General features: G+C 45.0%; 1 protein-coding gene across 2 annotated transcripts in view; it reads right to left on the minus strand.

Moving 5' to 3' along the window:
- THSD4 (thrombospondin type 1 domain containing 4) overlaps positions 1-12,430 on the minus strand; it is a 1,773,455-nt gene that overhangs the window by 85,709 nt on the left and 1,675,316 nt on the right. For both annotated transcript variants that reach the window (XM_069624755.1, XM_069624756.1), the window contains 2 exons: positions 11,590-11,794; positions 10,247-10,420 (listed from right to left, as the gene is read on the minus strand). In XM_069624755.1, coding sequence (XP_069480856.1) covers positions 10,247-10,420; positions 11,590-11,794 — 379 coding nt within the window. The remainder of the gene's footprint in view (positions 1-10,246; positions 10,421-11,589; positions 11,795-12,430) is intronic.

The raw sequence follows: 12,430 nt of genomic DNA on the forward strand, positions 1-12,430 counted from the left end.
TATAAGATCCCTATTGGTGGCTAGGGAGCTACATATTATAAGATCCCTATTGGTGGCTAGGGAGCTACATATTATAAGATCCCTATTAGTGGCTAGTGAGCTACATATTATAACCTCCCTATTGGTGGCCATGGAGCTACATATTATAAGCTCCCTATTGGTGGCTGGGGAGCTACACATTTTAAGCTCCCTATTGCTGGCTAGGGAGCTACATATTATAAGCGCCCTATTGCTGGCTAAGGAGCTACATGTTATAAACTCCATATTAGTGGCTAGGAAGCTACACACTATAAGATCCCTATTGGTGGCTAGGGAGCTACATATTATAAGCTCCCTATTGGTGGCTAGGGAGCTACATATTTTAAGTTCCCTATTGGTTGCTAGGGAGCTACACATTATAAGCTCCCTATTGGTGGGTAGGGAACTACACATTATAAGAACTCCAACAACCAAAAGAACCGGTGATATAGCCCCCTCAGCAGTCCCCCACCCCCAGCAACGCCTCTGTTGACAGCTATGGAGCTACATATTATAAGCTCCCTATTGGTAGCCAGGGGTGTTGCTAGGTCTGGAAAAGGTGGAGGACTACTTATTCTCGGGACTGCCGGGATTTGGGGCTAGCTAGCCTTTTGGTTATAGTCCCGAGCTTCTATCCGGGACTACAACCAAAAGAACTGGTGATATAGCCCCCTCAGCAGTCCCCCACTCCCAGCAACGCCTCTGTTGACAGCTATGGAGCTACATATTATAAGCTCCCTATTGGTGGCCAGGGGTGTTGCTAGGTCTGGAAAAGGTGGAGGACTACTTATTCTCGGGACTGTCGGGACTTGGGGCTAGCTAGCCTTTTGGTTATAGTCCCGAGCTTCTAGCCGGGACTACACCCAAAGGAACTGGGGATATAGCCCCCTCAGCAGTCCCCCAGCCCCAGCAACGCCTCTGTTGACAGCTATGGAGCTACATATTATAAGCTCCCTATTGGTGGCTAGGGAGCTATATAGTCTAAGTTCTCTAATTGGGGCTAAAGAGCCACATACCGTCAATGTTGTGATCCTTGCTGAGGACAGGATACATATTTTGCATTAGCAAACAGGCTATTTTGGGAATAATTGGGAAAACCTATGCAAAGTCCTAAATATGCAGGTCATGAGTCCCCTGGATAGAACACATGGCCTTCTGATTTTGGAGGCCCTTTTACATTGTGATCATCCCAAGATGATCTTCAGGGAGGGTGTGAAGGTTTGCACTTCACTGTAGGAAGTGAGTGGAGAATTAACTGCTTTCTTCCCTGCCGATACAAGGGTATCAGGTAAAATTATCCCCACCAAAAATATTGCCGTATATATGGTAGTCGGGAACGACCATAGGCAATATTTTTAGTGGGGATAATATTAGGGTTGTTTGGGAGCAGGGGTTGTGGGGGTGTCCCCTGCTCCTTTTAAAATATTACTTGGGTTACGGGGGTGCCCCCTGCACGTTCCATGCCTTAATATATTTTTGGATGGCAATAGGTTTGCAGGGATATTAACTTATGGAATCAATACAAGGCCTGGAGCTTTCAGTAAACATACAGGGGATGATTGGGCAGTATATAGGACATGTCCTGCATTTTCGCAAGACAATCTTTCAGGAACTAACATGGGAGTGAGTGCACGGCATGCACCAAATAATGGCCAGCAATAATGTGTGGGGGTGTGGGTTTGTCCCTTGTATTAAATATTTCAGGGGCGTATCCCACATGATAACCTCAAGTTGAGTATGTGTCAGTGAAAACTCCACTTTGTTTCTGTGTGATTTGATAGATTTCAAGTTAGGATGAGAGGAGGAGGGGTTTCTGGGAGAAAAGAGAACATATATCAGTGGACTATGTTAGCAAGAAGAAAGAGAAGTGCTTAGAGGTTCCAGCTCCTGATGGAAATTGAGGTAAACAAATGATCTGGTTAAATAATTAGAAGTAGAGGGGTTATGTACTAAATATTGTCAGGTATGGTCACGGCCCATGGATCAACAGACAACTCGAAATAATCCAAGAGTTCACTATCAGGTTTCATTTGGTTGTGCAAAGCAGGGGTCAGTTATTTACTGGGCTCATGGGTGGGAGTTAAGGTCAGCACGAGGCACCTTCTCAATCTCTATTCCCTCTAAGGACACCTTAGGATGGTGGTTCTCCATCTTTCCCTTTCTCTCCTGTTTCGCGCCTGATTTCTCAGTAGAAAAAAACATTCACTCCTGTAGTCTGGGATTGGTGGTGTACTGAACACTTATATACCAGTTATGTATCTTTCTTGGCTGCAGCCAGAGTCGTTATGGTCATGGGGTGGTTCTTCTCGACTCCCCTACCATTTACCCCCACCTGGTACCCCTAGTTCCTCCGATGGTGTTCGGAGAAACTGAGTGGGTAAGACTCTACCATGCTCACCTAGGCTTAGTTTATTTGTTGTCTATTGAGTTTCTTACTCTGGTCCCTCCTCCAACATTTCAGGAATTCCCTTTTCATCAATATTAACTCTGCTTTCTTTCCAGGTTTCACTTCATCTCTCCCCCTTGATGTTTCCACTTCCCCTTAACCTTGGTCTAATACCTTCTCTGCATCTACCTCTCCTGCACCCTGTTCATTCCACACTCTCTTCTTTCTCTGCTTTCTCCTAGCAGTGCTCTTCCCCGTCCTCCCGTCTGTCTTTTCTCTGGTGTTTCTCCTCCTTTCCCTCTGTCCCCTTTACCTTCTCCCATCCTTTGATATTTCCATGATGGTAATACCTCTCCACCTCCTCTGTATGCCCTCATCTCATCCTCCCCTTTGATACTCTCTCTTCCTCATCAACTGTTTTTGCTTCTCCTTTCCATGCCCTGCTCACCCACTCTTCTTCTCCACTTCCACCCCTCTACTCTCTCTCCTTCTCCTCTCCACCGGGCTCCTCGCCACTCTGCTGCACAACACTCTGTATTCATTCCTACTGCACCATCCCATACCTCCCTGCTCTTATGCTTCCCTTTTATACCCTACCTCCATAACGGCTCGGCTGAGTAACTCATCAGTGTCCGCTGTGTGAGTGCTTGTAGTGGTTGGATGATTGGTCAAAACCCAAGTGAGCTACAATTTTCCCAGGAGGCCTGCGTTACACAATGGACTGCCACACAGCTCCGCTCTCTAATGTTAGAAAGCAGCTGATAAGTTATCTTGAAATTAGTTTTGCAGCTTCCCTGGGTTGGCTCATTCATGTGATTCCCAGCTTTTTCCTGACTCCCATGAGTCCCAAGACCTGGAACGAGCAGGAAGCCCGGAGCATTCTCTGTGAATCATGCCCTGAACTGCTCTCCTGCTAACACACAGCCGAAGGGGTTGATCCGGCAGCTTCAGTGCTTAAAAAACCTAGCAGCCCGTGTGGCAATGGGCACACCCTATAGGGCCCACATTTCCCCAGTGCTCCATTTCCTTCACTGGATCCAGGTTGATGAACACATCAGATTCAAAGCGTTATGCATTGTTCATCGGGCGTTGCATGACCAGGGGGCAGAATTTCTTAGAGCAAAGTTTATTTGTTACTGTTCTGCGCGTTGTTTGCGTTCTGCCTCTGCTGATGGGCTTTGTGTGCCTTCTGTCCGATGTGTGCGGATTGGAGGCGGAGCCTTTTCCATAGCAGCAGCTCTGCCTTGGAATGAGCTCCCGCCAGCTATAAAAAAGCTACCCAACCATCTGGCCTTTAGGAAGGCTGTAAAGACCTACTTGTTTTAGCGGAGCATTCTTTGTTATGGCTATGCCATGCCCTCTAGTGCCCAGATACCTTAGGGTGACCGCGCGCTGTAGAAGTTTCTTTAACATAACATAACACAGGATTCCTTATGGAGTCATCACTGCTTGCGGACTCCCCTGGAGGTGAGTCTATGGGATGCCCACTTGTTGCTCTCCTTTTTACTTTTATTCTCATGCATAGGATTCAAAGGGCATTACATGTTACTCAGCACAGTGGTGGAGGGCTACCAACATGTGAGACTAGGGATGGGATTGAGCATCGGGGAGATCCCTCATATAACACAACAGGGGACGGTACCTCAGAGTGGGTGGCAGGCCCCGGGAACCCAGGGTCAACCCACTCTATCCTTCCGTCTGTGACTTGTGAGTATAGTTGATCACTGTTAGCTGCTTCATTAGCTAGCCAAGAACATGTAGGAGAATATTGGTAAACTGTTTTGCCTGCTTATATGGTCTTCGGACTGACTTTGAATTCAAAGTGTACGCTCAGATAGTGTTGTAATGACCGGATACAGGCAGATATGGGGACAGAACAATTGGATAGCTGGATGGTGTGAGATAGTGTTGCGGCCTGAGCCGCTCTCAATTCAGTTTGAGTGATATCCAGTTAAATGGAGTCAACTTAAACCTCAGTGCAGAGCAGGGGAAATTCTAGCTCCTCTGGTTGCACACAGAGAGTACAACCTGGACAGAAAATACTATCTGGCTTCTCGTTGACACCTTTCTGAAGACATATTTTGCTGGTCAAGATCCTCAAGTCTAAGATCATGGCTATGGGGATGTTTCCCAGTTGTAAGCAGGCAGGCATGCTAGATTTATAATTTAGGTAATTGTTACAGTGCTTATTTTCCAGGGAACCCCCATATTGCTTACTCAAAAATAAGGCTCATCGCGACATGGGAGTAGGCACGGGCCAGGCTTCCTTTCAACAGGAACTTAGAGATGCTGTCCACGAGCCAGGGTTCAAGGCTGCACATGATGCCGAGGTCCATGAGGTCACATATAAACTGTACCGGTGGGACAGAATGCTCTATTATTATTATTATTATTATTAATATTATTATTGTTATTATTGTTGTATTTACTGAGTGCAGACAGCTTCGGGAAGCAGCAGGGCGTTTTACAGAGGTATACAACATTGCAGCTGCATAACGCAGCACTTTTCAGAGGTAACAACAGAACAATTATACAGCGGGGGCAGTATTCAGAGGGGCACAGTGGAGGAGTACAGCTGTACCGGGTGGCAGGGAGGAGGGGGAGGGCGGCGTCTGGGAAGTCAGATGGCACGAGGGGCAACGTGATGGCCTAGGTATTGAGGAGGAGCAACTCCTTCAAAAGGTGGTTCTTGAGTTATTTTCTGAATTGTAAGAGCGTGGGGGCGAGTCTGATGCTGACGAGGAGGAGGTTCCATAGTCTTGGAGAGTAAGGCAGAGACGGCTTGTTTTCTGGTCCTTTCCTTTTTGCATTGGTGGATTTTCAAGTCTACATGTGTCCTGACTTCTGGTGGTGCGCTGTCCACCAGAGATGCAGAGTTTCTCTGCGAGGTAGCTGGGTGACATGAGGGCGACTGCCTTATAGAGGATGCAGCAAGACTTGAAGGTGATTTGTGCATGCATTGGGAGTCAGTGAAGGTGGACAATGGCTGGGGTGAAGTGGTCGAATCTGCATAAACCGTTGATGAGGCGTTACTTCGTAACCTATCAGGAGACTAGCAGCGAACCTCTAATGTGGTGTGGAATGGTATGGGTTATTTGGAATACAATTCTACCTCGGATAGGGATCTGCAACCTTTGACTCTCCAGATATTTTGGATTAATACCTGTATCATCCCTCACCATTGACCTTGCTGACTGGGATGGAAGGGAGTTGTAGGCAGCACATCTGGAAAACCAGAGGTTGCTGGCCTATGATACCTAGGACAATAGACCTCATTACGAGCATGGCGGTAGCTGTGCCTGTATGGCAGGCACGGCTACCGCCATGCTCGCTACCACCTCCCGTGATTGGGCTATAACCGGCCCATTACGAGATGAATGGGCCGGTAATTGCCCATTCGCGGGTGGCAATATGATAGTATCGCCCCATAGGGTAGAATGGGGGTGGGGAGCATGGTTGCATCGGCACCGTTGATAACGGTGCCGGTGCAATCACGAGTTCTGCTCGCGGTGCTTCACAGCCCGCCAGGGTTGTCAGGAACCGGCAAGCAGAACTCGTAATGCAGCGGGACGGTATGAACGGTGCCGGTGCCTTACCGACACCGTTCATACCGCCACTGCCACCCTTATAATGAGCCCCAATGTAATAGTTGAATCTCTGCAAGAGGAAAGGGGAGTCCACTAAGAGCCATAACAGGTCTTGCCACTTTGAGTACATTAATACCGTGTGTTATAAGGCTGTGCTGAAATGACCAGTTATACAGAACATGCCAGAGAAGAGTGGTTTTCAAAGTGCTAGATCACTGTTTACACTTTGCTATGTTATGGTCAAGATGCAAGTAATACCACAGCTATCATTTTTAGCTGAGATCCAGTATTTACGGAGGTGACGGGTGTTAACAAATTCAAAACTTGGCAACTGAATATTGTTCACTTCATATCAATTAATTATGTGACAGCACCAAGATATTCACTGCCCTAAATTGTCCATCTTTATAAGAATAATGTGAGATTCTAAATAATGACATCGTTTTTCAAAGCATTTCTTTTAAAAAAAACTGCTTTGGCAGGAGCTATAGTTTGGGTTTTTCAAATGTTTTATTTCTGGTTGTATTTTACCAAAAGGAGACTTGGTTACAAATATTTAGAATGGATTGTGTGGAAGCATACACTACGTTGTGGAGTACCCAATCACCCTCTCTTGGCTTTGGATGTGTTTAAGAAATGTCAAAATAAATATATATCTAGCTAATTTGGGAAGGACATTGAAAAATGGTTCCATGGCTAAAGCTACATTTTGTTATTTGTCAGGTTCGGAAATGTGTTTATGAGACTTAGGCAATTTAGGAGTAGGGTTATTAAACTTGCCTAAACAGGATAGGAGAGCTGCCATGTGTAAACAGGATAGGAGAGCTGCCATGTGTAAACACTACAGGAGAGCTGCCATCTACATCGTATTTTGACAATCAAACCACTATTTTGATACAAATCCACTTTTTCGACCAAACCGGACATGAAAGAAGCACATTAATATGTATTACAAGAAAAAATCACTGTTTAAGATCTAAAAAATCTCCGTGATCATTGGAAATACAAATTCATAATATTGGCATCAGTGCCATCAAATTAATTCAGGATAGAAAATCTTAATAAAAATTAACAATATAAATTCATAAATTCCAATTCAGCCATGGAGGCTGGGAGCACTGTTGAATCACTAGAAGACATCTACTGGAGAAAGGATACGCAGCACCTCACATGAGTGTATCAACCAAATCCCAGGGCAATTTGGGAGGAAAGAGAGTGGCACTGCTATGATGAACCATGACCTTGAGATTAGTATGCACTGTATTTATTTACAATTTACAACCAATGATTTGCTATTTTCGTAAGCAAGCTAGTGCCTTTCTTCTAATGCAGTCGAATAAGAGTCCCAATGCACCAATATATGACTAGCCCTGGTCAGATGCCTAGCCTCGCTTAAACATGTAACTGACTACGATAGGATGAAGCGAATTAGACTCCAAAGTGGTTTTCTCGGAAATGTACATTATGTCTTGGTAAGGCTTGAAAGTGTATATGATCTGGCTTTGATATAGTTGCCAATCCACGCACATTCCTGCCTTCCTTTGCAAAATGATGTCTAACCAATAAATGAGAGATGAGCAGGTTTCACTGTACTGCCTGCCTTTCCTCAGAGATGGCAACGTACTGGGTCATGCGATTTATCACATTCCAAAAGAGAAGGATCCATGTGTTAAAATCGTGGCAAAAATTGACTTGGTTACAAAATATTGCGGCAAAAATGCTGTGGTTTTGCCACTGCAATCCATGTAAAGGATGCGGGGGATACTCCCGCAACCCCTGGACCCATTATACCATTTAAGGGGAGCGGGGTACACCCCTGCTCCCCTTAAATGGTATAATGGGTTACACCTTTACCGGGTCAAACCACAACATTTTTGCCGCGATTTTTTGTATAGGCGTCATTTTTGCTGCAATGGTATCACTGCATCCCCAAGAGAAAGGGAACGGATGTTAGCGTGTATGCTTGTCTCATGATGCCGACTTGCTAAAAGGTCTGACATGCGGCATTGATGCCATCATTATGCCGCATTGCTTTGTGGTCTGCTGTCTAAGTTCACAGGGGGTGGCGATGCCAATGGCAGAAGCAGCGATGACATTCTAATAAGTGCCGCCGAAAGCGATGGGAATTCACAACATCGGAACACAGTCCTGCCATAGAAGTACTGGTTTCACAACGCAAAGAGGCTATTGCACAGGTGGAAAAGATCAAAAAGCATGTCAAATGTCAACTTGGAATGCAGTTAACAGGGAAGATTTACAGTGGAGTAACTCTGTTGAAAATGATCGGGGGGTCAGGAAGGGGGGGCATGACATCTAAATGAAATGGGCCCCTGACAAATGAGTGGGAAAAGGGGTGCCACAAAAGATGGCGGGGACAAAGACCCTTGGCTACCCTAAAATGACCACAATGTTTACCTGCTGTAGAAAGCTCTTGATATTGCCATTATTTTGCAATACTTGTCTCTACAGGACCCAGAAACAGTGTTTTCATTAATTGTTATCCACTCATGCTATTCGTATAATTGTTAGGGTATTCATTTGGCATGGCCATAGCTCTGGAAAACATTGTGGTGCTTTAAGAGTCATGGGGCAAGTAAGTATATGTAATGAAAGCAGATAGCAAAGGATCAAAACAAGGGACCTGGGAGCTAACAACGGGGGCCACGGGGGAGGAGGCAATTTGGCATCAAGGAGCCCACTATACTAGGGGATGAAATAGAGGGGTGCAGATCACCCAGTCTCAGGCTCGGTGGGGAGTCGTCTGATGTCACTCATCAGTCATAAACCATTGAAGCGAGAGAGGGAGGTGGAATTCGACACTGGTGTTGCCAGAGGGGAAGGAAGCAAAATGCCCAATGCTGTTTCCTAAAGGGAGATAAGCAAACTCGCTGGCACAGGCAAAAAGGAAAGAACCAGAAAACAAGCTGTCTCTGCTGACGCCCCAACACTATGGAACCTCCTCCCCATTGGCATCAGACTCGCCCCCACGCTCCTGCAATTCAGAAAAGAACTCAAGACCCACTTCTTCAAGGAGTCTCTCCTCCTCAACACCTACGCCATCACGGTGCCCCCTCGCCCCACCTGTCGTGCTCGGTGCCTCCCGCCCCTCTCCTCCCCCCACCCAGTATAGTTGTACCTCTCCTCTGTGCCCTTCTGTATCCTATCCCCCACTGTATATCTGTTCTGCTGTTAGCACTGAAAAAAACCTCCGTTATGCATCTGTAATGTCGTATACCTCTGTACAGTGCTCCGTTACGTATCTGTTTTGGGGTATGTCTCTGTGAAGTGCTCCACTGCTCCTTGAAGCTCAGTCCACGCTCAATAAATACCATTAGAATAACCAAAATTAAAGTACAAAACAATAATAAAAAAATTCAAAAATGAAAGCAAGGGATGGCCGAGTGGCACGTTGAGAAAGGGACCCTCAGGATAGTGAGTGCCCAGAGGGAAACAGTATGCTGGCAGAAAGGAGAGATAGCCACAAGCTTAGTATTGTTCATGGTAAGATCCCACAGTCAGGATTCTGCATGACAAAGAAAAAACTCGATGATCATTTTTTCCATCTTGCATTGTATTATTTTCTACTTCACTTTAACTTTTCTTTCCACTCTTTTGCTGACTCAAAGATGTTGTTCCCAGTCTGCCCCACACTCTCGTTTGATCTTTATGCTTTTACTGGTTTGCCTAATCAATGGTGCCACCAGTAGATGTGTATTGACACGACAGAGCAGTGCACATCATCCACACACATTGCTAGTGCGCTACCCACTATTTGTACAGCAGGCATTATTTTCTACACTAAAATCTGAGCACTTTCTCAGTGTTATTATATATTGACAGGATGCCCTTCTAACCAAGTATTTTAATTTACTATATAAACAGAGCACTTCATAAATATGTATGGGTAGTTGGTTGTCATTTCTGGTAAATGATCATTCTGTGTGGCAAATAGAGAGTCTCAGATTTTGTGAGTTTATTGTCCCAAGTCAGGGATCTCGCACCTCTAACTCCCATCATCCCTCACCATCCATTCTGCTGGCTAGGGCTGATGGGAGCAGTAGTCAAAAAAATTTGGAAAGCCAAAGCTGGCAGACCAAAGTTCTAAATAATTGTATCACACAAACTCTTCCTGATGCAAATAACAATGGAAGGCAAAATCTTGTATATATTATATTTTCAAGATGTGTTCTAAAGATAATGGTAGTATAAGAAGCAAATATCGAAACAAATTGTTGAGTCATTTTTACATTCCTACCGTATCACTCCACTCCGTCAGGAACCAGCTCTTTGCACAAGTACCCATGTCACAGTTTTCAATATCCTCAGGGCGCAACTTCATGTTGCACTCTTCGTCGTCGACGATGTCGCCGATGTTACTAATGCATTTTACGTCGCGCGTCTTCTGTCCCACTCCGCAGGGCACGGAACACTGGAACAAGAAGTTCACATTGAGCACACCTGCTGTGGTGGTGATACCACGATTCAATGACTATGCTTTGGTATGATCAAAGAACACAAATGTTGATGACATAGAAGATGTGTGAGAATGTAATGATTTAAGAATAATAGCATACCATTTTTTATTATTATGATTAAAATCACAACAGCAAGCAAGGTGGTCCTGTTTTACGTTACAAGTGGTATCCGTAGTACTGATGACTTCATTTGTAGTACGTATATGTGTTACCTATTTGTTACAAGCAAAAAGAAGCAACAAAAACAGTACCATGCAGTAGCAGTCTTTGATTTGCATTGACTTGGGTGGCCATCCATCCAAATCTTCACAGGGCACACAAAGTAGCATGTGCTCATTGATATTATGAAATAAGACATTAAGCTCTTCCTGTAATACCAATTGAACATCATTATTAGTGATCTGCTTTCTTCAAAAGAGGGGGGTTCCCTAATTTGCATTGGTGCATTTCCAACAAAACCAGAGAGCACTGTCATCACTGGTACATATTCCATAAATTGGCATATGCTGGTGGAAGCGTCCCTTCCCCTGATAGCCATTATCATAGGCCACCTATGTTGTGTTGTAGATTGTGAACTCCCCAAGGACTATCTATATTATGGGGCCAGGAGATCCTTATGGAGCCTCCAGGTACCATCCGACGGGGTGAAGTCAGACACCGCCCCCTTCCGGTGGCTACTAAGGATGTCCTAACACATTGAAAAAGGGGAGCCACCTGGTCCACTGCTCTGTCTGTTGTTTGTACGACCAAATAGCAGTGACTTACTCTTCCCAGCATTGAATTGAATTGTAATGTGATGTCAACCAAATTGTCTCTTACATGTGAGAATCATCTGAATTGAGTGGCCAGCTAGAGTGTGGATGTGTTGATGTTGATGTATCTAAAGTGCTCATTCACTTTATTTGCTCTTTCTTTGACATGGCACTTGTGCATGCATGGTAGTCTGCACATTTTCAGCAAGTTCATATTCTAGTTCACTAAGTATTTGTGTGCAAATGTTCAAGCTACAGACACATTTGGGTCATCGATATGCATCAGTTTGAATTTAATGCCTACGAAATGTGATGTAGTACCATCCCAGGGGTGCTCGAAGTGCACAAGTAGCTTCACTGCGGTTACTTACCGGCGTCCACTCTGTCCTGATTTGCCATTCACTGCAGATCTTCAGTTGGCACGTGCTTGTGGTCTCTGGCTTTTCCAGGCTCTGGCAGCGGTATGGCTGCACTGTGAGGGTGCGGTTGGCGTAGATGTGTCGGCATAGGACTTGGCGGTGCTGCATGCCAAGGCCACAGGTTTTGCTGCACTCTGACCACTCCCCTATGTCCCAGCTGGTGCAGGTCAAAAAAAGAAAAGGACAGTGTGCAGTTATTCTCATTTTTTTTTACCCAATGTATTTAGAGTTAATTGTAGTTAGTGGAATGTTTGCACCTTAAACATAGATTAATTAATTTCTGTTATATGTGCTTTGCATCTAATTATGAGGGACATATACTTCCTTCTGTCCATGGCGGCAACTTTGTTTGTTTATTTTCTTTTCATTCATTTTAATGGCTGCCATGGAAAGGGAAAAGGGACAACAATGAATGAGTTCCCTTCTCCCCGATCCATGGCGTCCAATTTCTTTTCTTTTTTTTTCTCGAGTTGAGAATCGGTTTCAACGTTGTTTCCCAGCTTGAGAATTAAATGCTATTGGTATCCCAGTATGATGTGCCGGGGTACTAATAGCAATAGAACACTCGCAGGGGGGCATTACCAGTCTGGTTATGCACCCGCAGCTATGTTGAAGCCATCAATTTGCTCTGGCTTGTAACTATCGCCCAAGGGCCATTGCCAGATCGGTATTGTCCCCCTCCTCGGGTTCTGGTGCTTCAGTAAGCCATGCCTGATTCTGTAATGTTGTTCACAGTGAAAGAAAGGTGCTTGTCAGAATACATTGAGGGAAAAGAATAAAAGAATAATCATCT

The sequence above is a fragment of the Ambystoma mexicanum genome, chromosome 11 (genome assembly GCF_040938575.1).
Source record: "Ambystoma mexicanum isolate Mex_15411 chromosome 11, UKY_AmexF1_1, whole genome shotgun sequence".
Lineage (NCBI taxonomy): Eukaryota > Metazoa > Chordata > Amphibia > Caudata > Ambystomatidae > Ambystoma > Ambystoma mexicanum.